Below are 18,104 nucleotides of genomic sequence, written 5' to 3'. Positions count from 1 at the left end.
CAAAAAAAAAAAAAAAAAAAAAAAAGAGAGACCAAAAGGGACACAGGAACTGGGAGAATAGCCCCAAGGTGCTAACTGTTGCAGTCTCTGAGTAGGCAGGAGGACAGATAGTGCTTTAAATTGTCTTTTTTGCTTGTGTGTCATTCACACAGTAGATGTTAGTTGAGCACTCACTGTGTGCCAGGTGCTGTTCTAGGCACTGGAGAGACAGTGGCAAGGCAACAGGCAGGCCTTGTTCTCAGAGGGATTGGTGCAGGGATAAGATAAACAGGCACGTAAGAGAATGTCCGATAGAGGAGTGGGGTCTGCCCCAAATGCTGACTGGTGACATGATAGAGAGTTCCTGGTGGTTTCTGAGGAGGCCATGGGATCTGAGGGACTAGGAGCCAGTCCAGTGACGAGTACAGAAGGATGCTGGGCAGAGGGAATGGCAGGTGGGTAGAGGTCAAGGCAGGAGGGGTTCCAGTCATAAGGAGAGTGACTGGAAAAAATGCAGTATGTGGGTGGCATATAAAGAATTAACCTGGTTCTGAGGCCAAGCCGGCCCTGAGCAGGCAGAAGCCTTGGAGGCCTGGCAGCCAATGATGCTAGACCTGGTGGGGTGGAGGGTGGATGAGGCTAGACTGGGAGAGGTCACAGGGCTGCAGGAGCCTTTGGGACCTCTGTGAAGGCAACAGAGGCCACCAGGTGCCTTCCTTCTTGACAAATACACATGGATATTTTGCTCTTTAAAAAAAAAAGAATTAACCTTCAGGGCTTGCCCTGCCCCCCAGGGCACCCCCAGGGCACCCCCAGGGCCCACGTTAGGGAAGACTTGGCTAATCCTTTGAACTTTGCTGAGGTGAGCCTGTCCTCTGTCTCCGGCTCACTGCCCATCCCCTTAGGGCTGCTCAGGATGGGATGAGGACCCTGGTCAGCCTTGAGACTCACATCAGCTCTCACTCCCAGAAGTCCGTTGGAAGTACCTCCTTCAGTTGCCCACGGAAATCTGCCTCCAAAGCTGCTGTGGGAAGAGTCAGCCATGACCTCCCAGAAGCACTGGCTAGAGGGTGGAGGCGTGCAAACCACTCATTTTTCTCATGGCTGCGGTCTTGCACTTACACAGTGTGAAAATACCTGCTCCTTGATGACCAGCATCTGGAGCTCCCTTTAAGAAAAGTGCTGTTTCACTATTGTGCTTGAAACCGAGTTGATGGAGTCTTGGCTGAGGGGATCCATGGCTCCTTGGGAGATGGTGACAGCCCAGCACTTAGCACCACCACAGCCACCAGCCAGGTCTAAATTAAGCACGAAATCATGGGAATGTAGAGTTTCCCATGCAGCTCTGCATTTTTTTCAGATGTCTCAAGCTGGAAAATTGTACTGATCAAATGGTAATCCATAACTTGGCCTGTCCCATGGGATAGGGGTGAGTGAAGCCATCAGATTCTCCTGTTCTATGGTACCCAGTTTCTGAGTGTACGTGGCATCATCTTTCACCAGTGGGTGTTTCTAATAGCAGAGTTACAGCATGTTAGAGATGGCGAATTTGTGCTTAGGGTCACAAGCTCTGCCTACGTTGGAGGAGGGAAGAGTTTTGAGGGGTGCTCTTCACACTTCCAGAGGCTCGAGGGAAGCCCTACCTTTTGCCCACCATTGAGCCCCACAGGCTAACAGAAGCATCTGCCACTTCACTTGTGGCTGAGCTGTTTAGAAGCTTGGGTTCCCCATGACCCCATGGAGATGGCAGGGAATGTAGCTATTGGTCAGAATGGGGGTCTTTGGGAATAAAAGGTGTGGAGAGAGCATCTGGTTTAACCTCATCATTATAGAAGCAATGACCCTGGTCACTGGCTTCCTTGGTCACAGAGTGGTCACAGTGTTGGCCCTTGGTGCTTGGTTTCCCATCTCCTAATGCTATGTTCTCTCAATCATTATATTGTTTGCTTTTTGGCATTTTTTTTTTTGGTTTGTTTGGTTTTTTGAGTCTCATTCAAAAACCTGTCACCCAGGCTAGAGTGCAGTGGCACGATCGCTACTCACTGCTACCTTAACCTCCTAGGCTTAGGCAATTCTCCCACTTTATCTTCTTGAGTAGCTGGGACTACAGCTGCAGTCTCAAGCCTGGCCAATTTTTTTTTTTTTTTTTTAATTGTAGAGATGAGGTCTCACTATGTTGCCCAGGCTGATCTCAAATGCCTGGGGTCAAATGATCTTCCTGCCTTGGCCTCCCAAAGTGCTGGGATTACAGGTGTGAGCCACCATGCCCGGCCTTAGCATGATTTTTAAAGAATGCAGCCTATGGTTTGGTCATTTGCAACCCTTCTTTGAGAAGTAGAAGAGAGGTGGGGGACCATTAAATAATCCTTGTTTGCCTTTATGGTGTGTTGCTCCATTCCCTTTGTGAATTCATCAAGGTGTTTGATCTTCTGCCCTGGGGTAGAGGCACGGCTCTCCACATCCTGTTTCCTGGATCAGTGGGAACTGTTAGAACCATGTCTCCTGACCCCATCCTTGCTTCACGCAGTCTTTAAAAATGATTGCATTTCACTATCCACCTATGTAATCTGCACCCACAGGCTGCTCTTCCCAGAGAGTGAATGGTTATAGCATGTTGGTAAAGCAAAATGAAATTTCTTGTGTATATTTGTGCACTTGATTTCTGCTTTTAGAAAATTAAGGGCATATAAAGACCTAGGAGGCTGTGGCATTTAATTTGAATTCCCCTTTGCCTGTTCCGATGGCTGTCGGGTCCTGGGAGCTTGTGGGAGGACCTCCTACTTACCTAGACAGCAGCATGGACCTTCTTGGGGTTAGTTCTCCCTACACAGTCAGCCCTCCATGTCACTACCCTGCAGTAGGTTAACTGACATTCCCAGGTTTCCTCCTACCTTAGACGATAGTCCCAGGGAAGACAAGAAGGCACACGGGCAGTTTAACTCTTTCTGCTTAGCCATCTAAAAGTTAAGTCTGAAATGTTTGTTTGCCTTTGAAATTCTCTACTTTCCCCCCCACTTTTGGGATACTGATACAGCATTTTTTCTTTAAAAAAGTTTATTTATTTTAGAGGCAGGGTCTGACTTGCTCAGGCTGGACTTGAACTGCTAGGGCCTCCCTAGTACCTGGGACTACAGGAACATACCACCCCATCCAACTGATATAAAATTGGATTTGACTAACCAACAAGAAGTCATTGGAATATAGATGTCCACTTTCAGTTAGGAAGACAATTCTTTTTTGGCTGAATCTCACTGTTTTTCTAATATGAGAGGAATAAAGAACTTTTTTTTCCTTTTCAGTCTGCCTTCTGCACGCAGGAGTTATTAGGCTTTAAATTATCGCCAGCTTGACCGAGGCAGAGTCATAAATAGTCCTTTCTCTTTGGGCTGGAATGATGACTGTTGAAAAGAACGTGGCACTGTCCATATTGTCTGAACTGGGCTGTTGTCTTCCGGAGAGCCCGTGTGGTTTGGTCATGTGAGCTGTGGTCTCAGCTACCCCACTGGGTCTAATGATGACTGTCCCCTTTTTGTCAGTAGGAAGATGGAGATATTTTCTCACTCATGGACTGCACCGACAGGAGCGATAAAACCAGCGAGTTGAGAATTGCAGAGAGTTTCACGCATTGCATGTGAGTGCGGGCCATAGAGCGGACGCAAAGGCACTCCAGTGTGCCTATGAATCTTCATGGGGACATGTTAGGAATGTGGAACTTCTGCAACTTTGCCTTCAATCATTGATTTTTGAGCAGACTCCCAGGAGGTTCTGATGTATCTGGTTGATTAACCCCACTGCTGAGATAGTACAAGAAAGGTGGGGTGTCCCTACCCCTTCCCAAGCTCTGTCATCTGCTGTCAGAAAAATGAACTGCATATATAGTTAAAGGAGGCTGCCAGACATGTGTAGTTGGAGCTGCTATCAAGGCGAAGATGTTTGGATCTGTTAATTCAGTAATATGTATTGATTGGGACTGGAGTGTCACAGTTTGGGGGGAGTGGGTTGAGAGACCATTTCCTGACACTGATCTTGATCCTCAGTGATAGCAGCTGAAAAGCCACTACCCAAAATCTCCTTAGGGATTTGGTGTAGACCCCGGCTGATAGGTGTCTTCTTGCCACTTGGCCAGCTATGCCTTGGTGGCAGAGGCATGGGGGACAGACACGTGACTCTGCCTCCCATGACTGGGAACTTGATTTGGAAAGAATTTCTCCACCCAGTTCCGCAGGCCCTTGGAGCACATTTTTATGGAATTCTTCTTTCCTCCAGGGGCCTCACCCTAACCTTGTTATTTATTTTTTTCAGCTCTGTGTGCTGTTTTATTTAGTCTCTTTCTGTCAGTCATTTCAATTCTGATTTTATGTTCAAATATGCCAGACTTTCCCCCCAAGCTTGTCCCCTGCACATGTGGGGATCCAGCTGTTACTTTATGACTTCCACCACAGGTTCCTCTGGAAAAAGAGCAGATAATCCCAGATTTTGGTTGAGGGTGCTGCATTGCTGAGTCCCCTGGGAAGGACACAGCCCCTTCTTGGTCAGTCTATGGACACAGGTCACTTGTGGCTGAGGAGAGTCTGGTCGATGTCTCTGTACTCCTACTTGAGGCTCTCTTGGGGGACTTGGGAATGCCCCTGCTCCATCCTTTTGCTACCTTTTTGCATCTGGTCCTCTAAGGTGCTGCATGCACTGGTTTGCAGATACAAGTGTCAAAAGCACATGTTGCTGTAGGTTACAGCTGACTTCTCATAAATCGGGATAAAGGGCTTCCGGCACAGTTGGACCCAGAGATTCAAACCAGGTGCTGTTATATCTTGCACCTTCTCCCCTCCTTGGTTCCTTGCTTTCTTCTGTGGATGTTTTAGTCATAGGTAAACTCTGGCCCTCTCTGTGCTGTCTTTCAGCAGCTTAGCAATTATACTAGTTTCCCAGGGACCATCCAGAGAGGTCTCCAGGTGGCCCAGTCTGGATTATCCCTTATGTAGCCACTGGACTGGGGGACTCTGGGGCCCTGATTGGCCTGGCCTGTGTCCTGGGCCTACTCCTGGCCAGTTCCCCAAGGAAGATTGAGGTATTCTTCTGAAGACAAGGGGATATGGTTGTTGCACAGGCAAAAACCAAGAGATTCCATTTCCAGGATGGAAATTAAATATCTGGCTTAAAGAACCTTCCCTAGTTGTGAGAATTAACTGTAAAAAAGTAAGCCTTCCCTTTCCTACTGAAGATATTGTGATTTTTTTTTTATGTGGAGTCTCTGGAGCTCCCAAGCCCTTTCAAAAGGCTTGCCAAGTTCTGCACTGCCAATAGTGCCACTCCCTAGACCGGCCGACATGTTGAGTTTCTTTGCTATTGGTTGGAATTTCATTGACTCAGTGTGGATAACAGTGGTCATCTCATGTGCACCAGCTACTCTTATTTTTAGTAAAATGAATTTCAAGACAGGCTTTTTGGGGCCAGGGCTGGAGTGGAGTGGTGTGGCAGGGGTGGTGGTGACCAGGACCCTTTGCCTGGTTCTCATCCAGAAAATAAAGTGGCTGCTTGTAGGTCAGCCCAGGCCCTGGTTCAGCCCTTGAATAGTAAATCCCACTTTACACTTTGCTGTCTCCATTAAACATATTTAAAGTTGTGACATAATTATATAAACTCAGGTACTTCATTTATCACTTAGCATAAAATAGTTTCAGTAATACCTGATAGTAGAACTGGATTTCTAAAGGCATTTCTAGTTACTGAGGTTCCCGTGGCATCGATCCTTTCAGATGTGAGTATGATTTATGAAAATACATCCTGGCGAGGTTTGGTGGCTCAAGCCTACAATCCCAGCACTTTGGGAGGCCGAGGTGAGTGGATTGCCTGAGCTCACAGGTTTGAGAACAGCCTGGGCAACTTGGTGAGACCCCATCTCTACAATTAAAAAAAAAGTTAGCTGGGCATGTTAGCGTGTTAGCCTGTAGTTCCATCTACTTGGAAGGCTGAGGCAGAAGGATTGCCTGAGCCCAGTAGGTCGAAGCTGGGGTGGCTGGGAGCGTGCCCCTGCACTACAGCCTGGGTGATGGAGTGAGACTCCAACTCAGAAAAACAAAAAAAATCCTTCCACTTTTTTTTTTCTTTGCTTGCTATCTTTGGTCTAAATCTGTAACAAAGTTTTTTTTTTCTTTCTGTTTAACTGACAACTCCTCTCCCCCTGCCCCGACACAGATACCCGTATCTGACCTTAAGAAGTGATTCTGAACAGACCACATTTCCTGGGGTTTGAGTGAGGAACAGAGAAGACAACAAATGATCCTGTTTTAGTTGCATTTGCATGTGCCTTAGTTCAGGCTCAGCAAGCTGGAAACAGAAGAAAATTGGCAAATTGAGAAGGAAAGTTTGGAAAGTGGAGCGTGCAAACTATGCAGAAAAGAGCAAGAACAAAACAAAACTCAGGTTCTAGGAATAACAGGATGTGTCACTGAGGGTGGTATGTGTTTGGGACTTGCTCTTGGGAGGGACTTCTGGCGGATGTTTGCTGGGAGAGGAGATGTTTAAATGTTTACAGCCCAGTCCTGAGGTTGGGGGTTGGGGTTTGGGGAGAAGGTTAAAAATGGGAAAACCAGGGATCTGAGATGTACATGGCCAAATGTGGCAAAGCCACAGAGATTCAGGTGTTTGGCTAAGCAGCCCACAGCTTGGTGCCCAGTGGCACTGTTGGGGTCTTGCCTTGTGGTCCACATGTTGTCGGCTCTCTCAAGGTTGGAATCAGAAGTTTCGATCTGCAAAGTCTCACTGAAGTGAGATGCGTAGTCCAGTTGATCTGGAAAATGGTCTCTTGGAGGAACCTTTAGTGTCCTTTATCCTAGTGGGGATTTCTTACCCCAGATCTCTCCCTTCTTGCTATCGACCAGGCTTGAAAGCCACTTTTATCTATAAGCTTCAAGAAAATAGCAGGCAGCCATGCAAATTATATGACCTTATTTTATTTTTTTCTGACTATAACAAATATTTTATTAGCTTTTTCCTTCTTCCTGAAACGTAAGTATTTCAAAGAGACCACCAATAGAATAGATGTCTTTGCAAGTTGAGCCTTTTAAAGAAAGCCCCTGCCTTGGTCAGCAGACCCTGTTCTAAATTATTTGGAGCTCCTTTCCCAGCCTGTGTCTGGAAGGGCAGAAACACCTAGCCCTCACTCACAGGAATCGGCCCTCATAATAATCGTTGCGTTTTCTTTTTACCACCAAGCCTAGGAGGCTCCCAGCCTCTTTAGGAGAACGCTGGGCCCAGCTGGAGATCTTTCTCCCACTCCCCCAAGGTGGCCTTATAGAGAAGGACTGCAGATACTGTCAACCATCTGAGACCTTTCTACTCGTTGGGAGGTGGCTGAGGGTCTCATCAGTGTTGAGTCCAGCTCTGTCCACTTCTCTGAGTAGCTGGACAGTCATACCTGTCCTGTTTTTTCATGGAATGACAGGTAGAAGTACCCTGTGGCCCTTGGCACATTGCAGGGCCCCACTAAGTACATCTGAACATTACTACTGATTTTGACAGGTATTTGCACTTAAAGTTGGGAAACTCATTAAAAATCAAAATGTTATTTTTTTCCTTTACGAGGCCTGTCTTATCTCTGCCAGCAGTGAATGTTGCATCATGAATGAAAAAGCATAGTAAAAGAAATGTGCAGGTCACTGTGAAAAGGTTTTTATCCTTGGGTTCTTTGACAGGGTTTAGAGGATTTATGAGAGCTGGCCAGATCAGTGGAGAGGCAGAATATGCCTGCTTTCAGCTGAAGTCCCCAGCTCTGTGACTTCAGAGGAAGACAGAATCCTTGGCATATTTGAGGGTAGGGAAAAGGCCTCTTTGGCTGGAGCAGATGTATGGATCATCAAGAAGGTGAAATTTAAGGAGCTCTCCCCTTTTTTGTATGGAAAAACACATAAACCCAGGAATTCTTCAACAGCAACAATCAACACAGAAGACTTCTGTTGCCGAATGTGTGGGGATTTCTCTCTAGACACCAAGAAAGCAGTCAGTTCTATAGCGAACTGTAGCTGGGTATCCTCCAACTCAGTTCCAGTATCTACAGTGATACTGTTACAACCCACAGGTTTAGGGCTCAGTCTCACAAGACCACCCCCTTCTTCCCACCAGTTGCAAGTCCCAACCTCCAGAACATCTGACCCACCAGATTCAAGTTGGGATTCCCACAATTCTCTCTTTGTGTTCCGTTAATTTGTTAGAGTGGCTCACAGAACTCAGGGAAACTTACATTTACCAGGTTCGTTGTTTTTTTTTTTTTTTTTTGAGTCGGAGTCTCATTCTGTCGCCCAGGCTGGAGTGCAGTGGCACGCTCACAGCCACTGCAGTCTTGACCTGTTGGGCTCAGGTGATCCTTCCACTTCAGCCTTCCAAGTGGCTGGAACTATAGGCATGTGTCACCACACCCAGCTAATTAAAAAAAAAAATTATTGTAGGGATGAAGTCTCTGCCATGTTGCCCAAGCTGGTCTCAAACCTGTGGGCTTTGTCAATCCTCTCGCCTCTGCCTCTCTAAGTGCTGGGATTACAGGCATGAGCCACTGCACCTGGCCTACCGATTTCTTATAAAAGATATTGCAAAGGATACACATGAAAAGATGCATAGGGTGGGGTATGGGGGAAGGGCTGCAGAGTTTCTCTGCCCTCCCTGGATGTACCACCCTCCAGCAACCGCCTCATGTTCAGCTATCTGGAAGCTCCCTGAATCCTGTCCTTTTCGGTTTTTATGGATGCTTCAGTGTGTAGGCAAGGTTGATTAAACCACTGGTCATTGTTGATCAACTCAACATTTACCCCTTCTCCCCTCCCTGCAAGTTGGGAGGTAGGGCTGAAAATCTCAGTCCTCCAATCCAGTCCCCAACCTGAAGCTGTATAGGGGCTGCCAGCCCTCAGTCAATCATTAGCATATAAAGACACATCACTTTGGAGATTCCAAGAATTTTTTTTTTTATTGGCAGCACAGTGAGTGGGCCTTTATTTTTGCAATTTGTAGAAAACTGACATTTAGATTTCAAAACTTATATTACAAAATTATCAGCAGCAGTTTTAAACATTTCAACAATGGTGACAAATTCCACTTTGCTGACATAAACAAGGCTATTATCCCATGTTCAAAAAAGCAAGACTTAAAAAAAAAAAAAGCAAAGCCGGCTCGGTGGTAGCTCAGCCTGTAATCCCGCGCCTTTGGGAGGCTGAGGTGAGTGGATTGCCTGAGCCCGCGGGTTCGGGACCCGCCTGGGCAGTGAGACCTCATCTCTATAATAAATAAAAAAAATCAGCCGGGCGTGGTAGCGCGCGCCTATAATTCTGGCTCCTCGGAAGGGTGAGGCGGAAGGATCGCCAGAGCCCAGCAGGTCGAGGCTGCGGTGGCCGGGAGCGGCCACGGCACTCCAGTCTGGGCGACAGAGCGAGACTCCAACTCAAAAAAAAAAAAAAAAAGCAAGACTTGTCCCAAGAGGGCCTATTACTGCACGTCCATTACATTGCTCAGGACGCATTTGTGACTGTCTTCTTCACCATCATCAGTGGGCTTTGTGTTCTCTGCCAGGGATCTGACCAGACTGCAGCAAGCCTTTTAGTCTCTCCACTTCAGCCAGAGTTGATGCATTTGCTATACCATTCTTGATTGCTTCTACATCCTCTGGACACGAACTACCTTTCTTTGTGTCAGTTGGCAAACCAGCACCTGGATAAAAAGTTTTGCCTCTCCTGGTAGTATCCTTTGCAGGCTGTGCACCCTCTTTGTCCTTGAACATTTTCTCTGTGTCCTGAGACTCTTAGTTTCACTTTCTGGAAATCCAGCACTCTGACTGGTGGAACTTAATAAATCACACACAATCTGTAATGCTTCTTACTTTTTACAGGGTTTCTGAGAATACTTAGATAAGTCAGTGATTTGAGATATGTCAAAGGGTTCAGATCATCCTGTTTCAAAGACTATCGTTGGTAGGAATGAGTTCTGTCAGACAGGGCAGAGCCTGATCAAGTCTCTCACCTATATGGCATGTTCTGTTGCTGTTTATAAATAATGTTTTAAGTCTTCTTAACAAAGGAAAACCATCTAGTTTCCTGATCTCATTGTCAGAAAAATCAATAGCATTAAACTGGTCTAAGGTAGCACCTAGATTTTCTATGAAAGGAGTTTTATGGCCATGAAGGTCCAGTTCCCAGTCCCACACAGCGGTGGTGTACTGCACCGCCTGCTCAATCAGCTCCACCATCAACTTGACCATCCTGCTGCCTCCCACTTCCCAGAGCGGCAGCTGGCCAGCTGCCTCCTGCCAGCAAGGCCGATTCCAAGGATTTTAGGAGTTGTATGCTAGGAAACGGGGATAAAGACCAAATATGTATTTCACAAGATCATATCCTTCTTATTTTTATGGCTGTGTGATGAGTGATCATTGCATTTCTTGTGACCTTTTCCTCCTCCTGATACCTTTTGTTTACTTGTTTATATTTTATTTATTTATTTTTTTGAGTTGGGATGTCACTCTGTCCCCTAGGCTGAAGTGCAGTGGCTTGATCATGGCTCACTGCAGTTCAACCTCCTGGGCTCAAGGCAATCTGCCTCAGCCTCCAGAGTAGCTGGAACTATAGGCAGGAGCCACTACGCCCAGCTTTTTTCTTTTTTTGAGTGGAAGTCTCACTCTGTTGCCCAGGCTAGAGTGCAGTGGCATGCTCACAGCCACTGCAGCCTTCCACCTCAGCGTTCCAAGTAGCTGGAACTACAGGCACGCACTACCACGGCTAGCTAACACCCAGCTTTTAAAAGTTTTTGTAGAGATGAGGTCTTGCTATGTTGCCAAGGCTGATCTCCAACTCCTGGCCTCAAGCAGTCCTCCTGGAGTACTGGGATTATAGGCATGGATTGTGCCCATTGCCCGCCCAAGGCTTTAGGTAAGGAGGATGGGGGCTGTCCATTGTTTCTCTGTCAGGAACAGCTTGAGAGTAAAGGTCGCCACAGGAAGAGAGGGGAGGTGGCATATCCTGGGCTGGAAGCAAGTCCCAGCAGGGTACCTTAGTTATAGTTAGCTGACCTGGTGAGTTTTAGGCATCAAGTTTCTCATCTGTACAATGGGAAGAATAATCCTTACCTGGAGGGTTTCCATGAGCATCAGGTGAGACCTGGTCTACCCAGGGCACCCCAGGGAGCCAAACTGGTGGCAGTGGCGGTGAGTGGAGCCACTTGCTTTCTGTCTGGAACCCAACTGTGTTGCAGGATCTGGGGGCAGTCCCTGGAGGCTTCTGGGCCTTCGTGTTCTCATTTTTTAGATGAGAAACCTCTATCCTCTCAGACTGTGGCTTTCTTCAGGACAGGGACGTTGTTTTTAATCTGTGACATTCATTTATTCAACAGTGTTTATTTCCGTGTCGGGCACCGTGCTGGGTGCTCACTGATGATGAGCACATGGAAGTCACCAAACTTGTGGACCAGAGTTCAGTGTCACAGGTGTGGATCTTGCTCTAGCCTGGTAAGTGTGTCTCCTCTGGAGGAAGAGGGGATATGTTTGGAGCTAGTTGATGTGTCGCCCTGGGCCTCAGTTTTCTCTGTGAGATGAGGGGGTTGGGCTGTAACCAGATTAGTTTAAGTCTGTAGTAGCTTTGGCCAGGTGTGGGGGCTGCTGAAGCCAAGCAGAGGGCTTGCTCTAGAAGAGCTGTCAGGAATCTTTACATTCTTGAGCAGGGAAGGTCAGGGGAAAAGTGATTCTCAGGGAGAATTTCCGGGGCCGTGAGAAGCATGGGGGACCAAAGTCAAATGTTAAACAATTTAAAAAAGTACAGACAGGCATTTTTGGGTTAAGATAGACCTGAAATGAGACACTTTCTTGTCCTCACATGTAATTTTAAATCTGCCAGGATCAACTTCCCCCAGCATTCCAATTCTCCCACAGCTGGCTTCTGCCAGGCAGTGAAAATATAACCAATGAGATAGCCATTCCAGTGAAAGTGTTTTGAAAATGGAAAAATAGTCATAATGTGTACTTCCGTTCTAAAGGCTGAACTTGAGGTTAAATTTTTATTCATTCTTAACTGGTAATATTGTTTTTATCTTAGCTTCATCCCGAGGAGGCTGGGATATGTGTACCCACAACCCCCCAGTTGTGCCCAGTACCTGCTGCTGGGCTAGAGTCTCCATTCTCCCTGGGAGCTTGCATCACAGTGGAATGGGTCTTCTTCCTTTCTCTAGGTCATGGCTTCCAGCTTCTCCAATCTGAGGCTTCAGAGGAGGAAATGACTGTTCAGGGATTTTGGTCCAGATCGATTACAGAAACTGAACCTTCATAGGGTGCAGACTTTACCAAAGATAGGAAAGTTTCTCTCTTTGAAGGGCTTTAAATTTGCAACAAAGTAAATAAAAATGACGACTTCGTCTATCAGACGGCAGATGAAAAACATTGTGAACAATTACTCAGAGGCTGAAATCAAAGTTCGGGAAGCCACTTCCAATGACCCATGGGGCCCATCCAGTTCTCTGATGACTGAGATCGCCGACCTGACCTACAACGTGGTGGCCTTCTCGGAGATCATGAGCATGGTGTGGAAGCGACTCAATGACCATGGCAAGAACTGGCGGCACGTGTACAAGGCGCTGACGCTGCTGGACTACCTCATCAAGACAGGCTCTGAGCGCGTGGCCCAGCAATGTCGCGAGAACATCTTCGCCATTCAGACCCTGAAGGACTTCCAGTACATCGACCGTGATGGCAAGGACCAGGGCATCAACGTGCGTGAGAAGTCAAAGCAACTAGTGGCCCTTCTCAAGGATGAGGAGCGGCTGAAGGCTGAGAGGGCCCAGGCTCTCAAAACCAAAGAGCGCATGGCCCAGGTTGCCACCGGCATGGGCAGCAACCAGATCACCTTTGGGCGTGGCTCCAGCCAGCCCAACCTTTCCACCAGCTACTCGGAGCAGGAGTACGGCAAGGCTGGGGGCTCCCCAGCCTCCTACCATGGCTGTGAGTAATCAGAGCTCTCCTCACCTCTTGCCAGAGTGGCACCATTGGGCGATAGGTGGGGGGGGTGCCCTTGGGCTTAGGGAGTGGTGAGCTTGTATCTGTCCCAGCTCTTGGCTCTGGGCAGCCCAGACAACAGTGCCCTTGGTCTAGATTGAGTTTCGGTTATGATGGGACTTTCAGCCTCTTGGCTGTTGTGGCTTAAGGATCTCTGAGGCCCTTCGCTGCTCTGTGGGTCTCATTCTGTACATCTAGGCAGGTGGGCAGAGGCCGGCTCGCTTGCTTCCTCCTCAGAGAGGGACTGGCAGCAGAGGGGTTGTCCTGCTGGACTTCCAGTGAGGAGCTGCCTCTGGTACCAGGAGGAAAGGAATGTTCTTTCTGATAATCTCATATTCAGTGTTTTTCTACTGACTGAGCTGCAGGTCTCTTGAGTGGCTCAGTTTATTATTCTACGTCTGCAACACAGAGGGTGGAGATTGGATGTCTCTGTCTGATTTAAAGAGGGAAAGTGCAAAGAAACTCTCTACAGGTTGTTCGTATGAGCAAGGCTTCCTTTTCAAACATGCAGATGGGAGTTCTCAGTGATTTGCATGGCTGGGTCTGCATTGGGCGTGGCTGGTCTTGTTTGGGTTTTGCATGTTGGATTACTTTGGGTCTTTGCCGTATGTTTTGAAGAGATTTCAAGGAACAGAAATGGAGCTCAGGGCCTGATGGACACTGGTCTCTGTGAGCCTTGCTGGCATCCTGGCCGTTCACTGGAAGTGGCTCCAGATGGGTGCCTCCACCTTCACATGCTGTGCCAACCATAGTGTGGACCCCACACTCAGAAAGCAGGTGGCCCTAGTTGGCCTTTGGGGAGCAGAGCAGGGATGGGGTGTGAGGAGTTGCAGAGGTTATGTCGTCTGACTGCAAAAACAAAAGCGCAGAGCCCCATACTCTTTCTTTTTGGAATCAGTAACAATATGTCAGCATAACAGAAAACTTTTTAGAGGAAGTTGGAGTTTGGCCAACCTTGGTTAACCCTTGCTTAGTCAGTGGTTCTGTTACCAGACCACTTACGAATGTTTCCTGCTTTGGCAGGTTTCAATCTGACGTTGTACTGTCACATTTTGAGAAATGTGTCAGATGTGAGATTTGCATATTAAAGTCTGACTTCCTGCCTCTAGGAATTCTGTTATTATCAAGCTTGGAGCAGGTCAGCGTTTTCTTGTCCATATCTAGTTATTGTCATTTTCCTCCTTAGTTTTTAACTGTTTTGCATACGCAAAGGTTGTGACCTTGGTGAAACCACTTGAAAATCATTTACCCTTAATCTCCAGAGGTCTCCCTCAGGATTAAGTTGCACCAAAAAATGAAGATTGTACTTTAAGAAGTGAAATTCTGGGCAACCCCCTCGGTCCCCTTCCACTGTGGGAGCTTTTCTGTCCTCTCAATAAATCCTGCTTTAAAAAAAAAAAAAAGTGAAATTGTTTTATTTCTCTCAAGGATCCTCTCGCCATTCCCCAGAAAGGTTCCCTTTGGATTGAGTTGGTCTTAACCTGCCTTGGCTTCCTCTGTCAGGTGTGGCTGTGGTTGCAGTGCAGGCCAAGGGGAGTTTCTCTTCTCTTTACATGGCTTTTCACAGTCGCTGTTCTTCTGGAGCCAGAGGATACAAAGCAAGGAGCTGAAATAGCATCATGTTCCATGAACAATTTGTGGAACTTTGCAGATGCAGGGACAAGACAGTGGGGGTGCAGGCCTATTAGTTTAATTGGGCTCTCTTTCTTACACCGAGTTCAAGGCCTCCAGCTGCAGGTCCTGCTGGGGCTAGATGATGCTGCCACAGTCCCAGCGGTGAAGTTTGTGGTTCCCTCAGACTTTCTGCTTGAGCTGCATGTTCAGGGTTAGAATGTGGTCAGCGGGCTTTGCACAGCTGCTGAGTGCAGTGGGCTGTGGGCGAGGCAGGACCCTGAGTGGCCTTGACCCACACCTCCTGCAGGGGCTGCTGCTCCATCCTCTAATGGCGTGTCTCTCTCTGTGTGTGTGTGTGTCCCTGCCCAACAGCGCCCGAGGCCTCGCTGTGCCCCCAGCACCGCACAGGGGCTCCGCTGGGTCAGAGTGAGGAGCTGCAGCCACTGAGCCAGCGCCACCCCTTCCTGCCGCACCTGGGGCCGGCCTCCCGCCCAAATGGCGACTGGTCCCAGCCCTGCCTCACTTGTGACCGCGCAGCCCGAGGTGGGACGGCGGTTTGCTTTTCTCCTTCCTAGAAATGCTGGACAGCTTGCTGGGGGTGTGCTTGCCATGCCAGTACAGCCAACTCTCTCCCTGTCTCCTCAGGCCTGGTGGTCCAGCCTCCAGTGGACCCAGAAGCTCTTTCTTCTTCTCTTGTGGCCTGGCTGTGCTCTGTTCCCACAACCACGTCATAGACCACTTGCTTAAAGTTCTACCGAAGGTTTAGCAGGAGAGCTGCTCTTTGGGTGAGGCACTGGGGTTATGGCCCCATGCCCTGACAAACTGAAGGGGGCTTTGCTGCCTGCCAGGTCCACTCGTGGTCAGACCACTTGGCTTGCTGAACCAGAGATGTGTGATTTAAGCCTCACAACACCAGGCAAATACAAGACCCTCAGTGGATGGTCATAGGAAGCCATCATCTTTAACACCGTCATGTATGCCTTGCTGAGCATAAAATGGGATTGTTTTGCCTCCCAGTTAACTGGTGTCCTTTCTGAAATCCCCATTACCATGGAAAACAGAGAGTTAGCTGTACTGTCAATTCTAGGTCATGTGTTTCAAGATACCTAATTCAATGGATAACTAAAAAATGGGGCTTCTCTTTTGACTAATTAATAATGTATCCTGGTCAGAGTCTACAACTGTTGCAGGTTAAACTGGAAACAGATTCCACTGTTGCCTCTAAGAAAATGCTCTCTGTTTAATCTACCTTGGTCCCAAGTGGGGTCCCTGCCACAGAGAAGACAGCTGTCTGTTCTCTCCTACTCTTACCAGAAGGGGCATGACAGAGAGCTTTTGTGCGACTTCCCCGATAAGTTGGCCGGTTTTTATGCAGCCCTGGAAACAGTCACTGTTCATTCATGCCTCATTAATATTACAGCTTGTTTTACTTGGGTATTTGTGCAATCACTATATTTAGCTCTGGGGTATTTTCCTTTGTCCTCCTGTCTTCCCTGAGCAGTTTATACAGGATTTTGGTTAGAAATGTAAGGAGGATGACTTTTCACTGTAAGGAAAGTAAATGGTCACAGCGTGTTTTGAAGGGTCACCCTGAAGGCGCTTGAGTTCCATGCCTGTTTCTGCCTCCAGGTGTTCAAGTGCTGTCCCCAGCAGGTTCCTGCAGAGCTCCATAAGCTCCCCCTTAGTTTTTTCCTATGTTCTACCCATTCAGTAATTGGCTTGGTCTGTTCTGAGCCTCTGTGGTTGATGTTGTGTTCACCTGGCCCTCCAGCTCTCCCGTTGGTGGGCTGACTTTCCTGAGACATTTGCATATTAAAACCAGGCTTGCCGGTGCTGCCGCCCAGCTGTGTTCTCTGCTGTGGCCTGTCTCAGGTCCTGCCTCTGAACCTTTGTTCCCCCATTTGGATGCTGCTCCTGCCCCCTCCAACCAGGCGAGTTGCTTAGGTATATAGTCTGTGTGGATTTCTCCTCTCCTTCAGCTTTGGTGTGAGTTAAAGATAAAAATAAATGTTTTTTCTTTGATAATTTCTTTTTTTTTTTGAGTTGGAGTCTCACTCTGTCACCCAGACTGGAGTGCAGTGGCCGCTTCTGGCCACTGCAGCCTTGCCTGCTGGGCTCCGGCGATCCTTCCGCTTCAGCCTTCCGAGTAGCCGGAATTACAGGCATATGCTACCACGCCCGGCTGATTTTTTGATTTATTGTAGAGATGAGGTGTTGCTGCCCAGGTGGGTCTTGAACCTGCGGGCTCAGGCAACCCACTCACCTCAGCCTCCCAAAGGCACGGATTACAGGCTGAGCCACCAAGCCCGGCTCTGATAATTTCTTATGCTCCAGATGAGTTTTGAGCAGACAAATGTTACATGGAGTTGCATAACTGTTTGGTATATGCATCTTCAAATCTCACATCCCCCTCCATCACAGGGCTGGGGGCTGTTGGGGGGCGGGGAGTGGCTCCAGGATCCATGTTTCTTTTCTGTTCTTTCTCGGTGCCACATAAAGTGTTGAGTATAAGGTAGGTGCTTGATATATGCATACTTGTAGATTTGCTTGGCACACACTGCTTGAAATCCAGCAGTAGAGAGGTCAGAATGATGCCAGCCATTCAGAAAACAGTCTGGAAAGATGTAAGCTGTTTGTGAGGGACGCCCTTGAGACCCCAGATCTCACAGGGGCAGGGGAGGCAGGCTGCTGAGAAGCCCCTTCCCACGAGAGCAGCCATAGCCGGGAAGGCCTCGTAATCGTGAAGATTTTTGAGGAATGCTTCCTTTCATGTGCCTCATATAATTTCTTCTCCCTGTGCCTCCTCCCTCTGTCTTACATCCCATACAGCTGTAGATCTGACTTGGGGAGTCCCTTGAACTCTGTCCTTCATCTTGTTCTGTGGCCTTACCTCAGTGCCAACCTTCTGCTTGGTGTCCTTGTTGTCAGCCTCTCCCAGTACTGTCCATTCTCCCTCTTTTTTTTAAAAAAAAGAGTGCTCTGGTCCTGCGTCTCAGAAATCTCCTTTAGATGTTTGGGTTTCCTGCAGACTCCATCCCAGAGCATTTGCCATGGCAGACAGAGCCTTCCCTGGTGAACCTCAATCACCCTCCTCCAGCTCTGTCTCCTACCCTCATTCTTTGGTCCTCCTGTTCACAGAAGCGTTGCAGACCTTCTCGAGCCTGCTGACTTCTGTCAGTAGTTTCAGGCTTTACCCTTTGGAGCCTGCCCCCCTGTACTCCAGGCTCCCACAACCCCTCCTCCACAAGTATTTATGGAGTTTCCCTGGTGCACCAGGCACTTGTGCTAAGCACAGAGCAGAGCCCCCTGCCCTTGTGGGAAAGAAAAACATAAATTATCCAGTATGTTCTGTGATGGGTGCTCTGGAAAACAGCAAAAGCGCAAACAGCCCCTTTGAGTGTTTTTATGGGGATTAGGGAGGATGGTTTGCAGTATTAATGGAGCAAAGATTGAAAGAGGAGGAGTGAGCTGTGTGGAGGAAGGGAAGAGCCTTCAGGGT

General features: G+C 48.0%; 1 protein-coding gene and 1 pseudogene across 1 annotated transcript in view; one reads left to right on the top strand and one right to left on the bottom strand.

Moving 5' to 3' along the window:
- The window catches only part of EPN2 (epsin 2), a 69,365-nt gene that overhangs the window by 5,833 nt on the left and 45,428 nt on the right, over positions 1-18,104 (top strand). The window contains exons 2-5 of the mRNA XM_021718807.1: positions 541-560; positions 11,341-11,455; positions 12,172-12,937; positions 14,978-15,148. Of these exons, the coding sequence (XP_021574482.1) occupies positions 12,343-12,937; positions 14,978-15,148 (766 nt within the window). The 5' untranslated portion in view covers positions 541-560; positions 11,341-11,455; positions 12,172-12,342. The remainder of the gene's footprint in view (positions 1-540; positions 561-11,340; positions 11,456-12,171; positions 12,938-14,977; positions 15,149-18,104) is intronic.
- On the bottom strand, positions 9,651-10,216 carry LOC103273106 (annotated as a pseudogene).

The sequence above is a fragment of the Carlito syrichta genome, unplaced genomic scaffold (assembly GCF_000164805.1).
Source record: "Carlito syrichta isolate Samal-C Ts95f unplaced genomic scaffold, Tarsius_syrichta-2.0.1 Scaffold313533, whole genome shotgun sequence".
NCBI lineage: Eukaryota > Metazoa > Chordata > Mammalia > Primates > Tarsiidae > Carlito > Carlito syrichta.
Note: the sequence above shows the minus strand (reverse complement) of the source record. Positions and strands in the feature narration are given on the sequence as shown.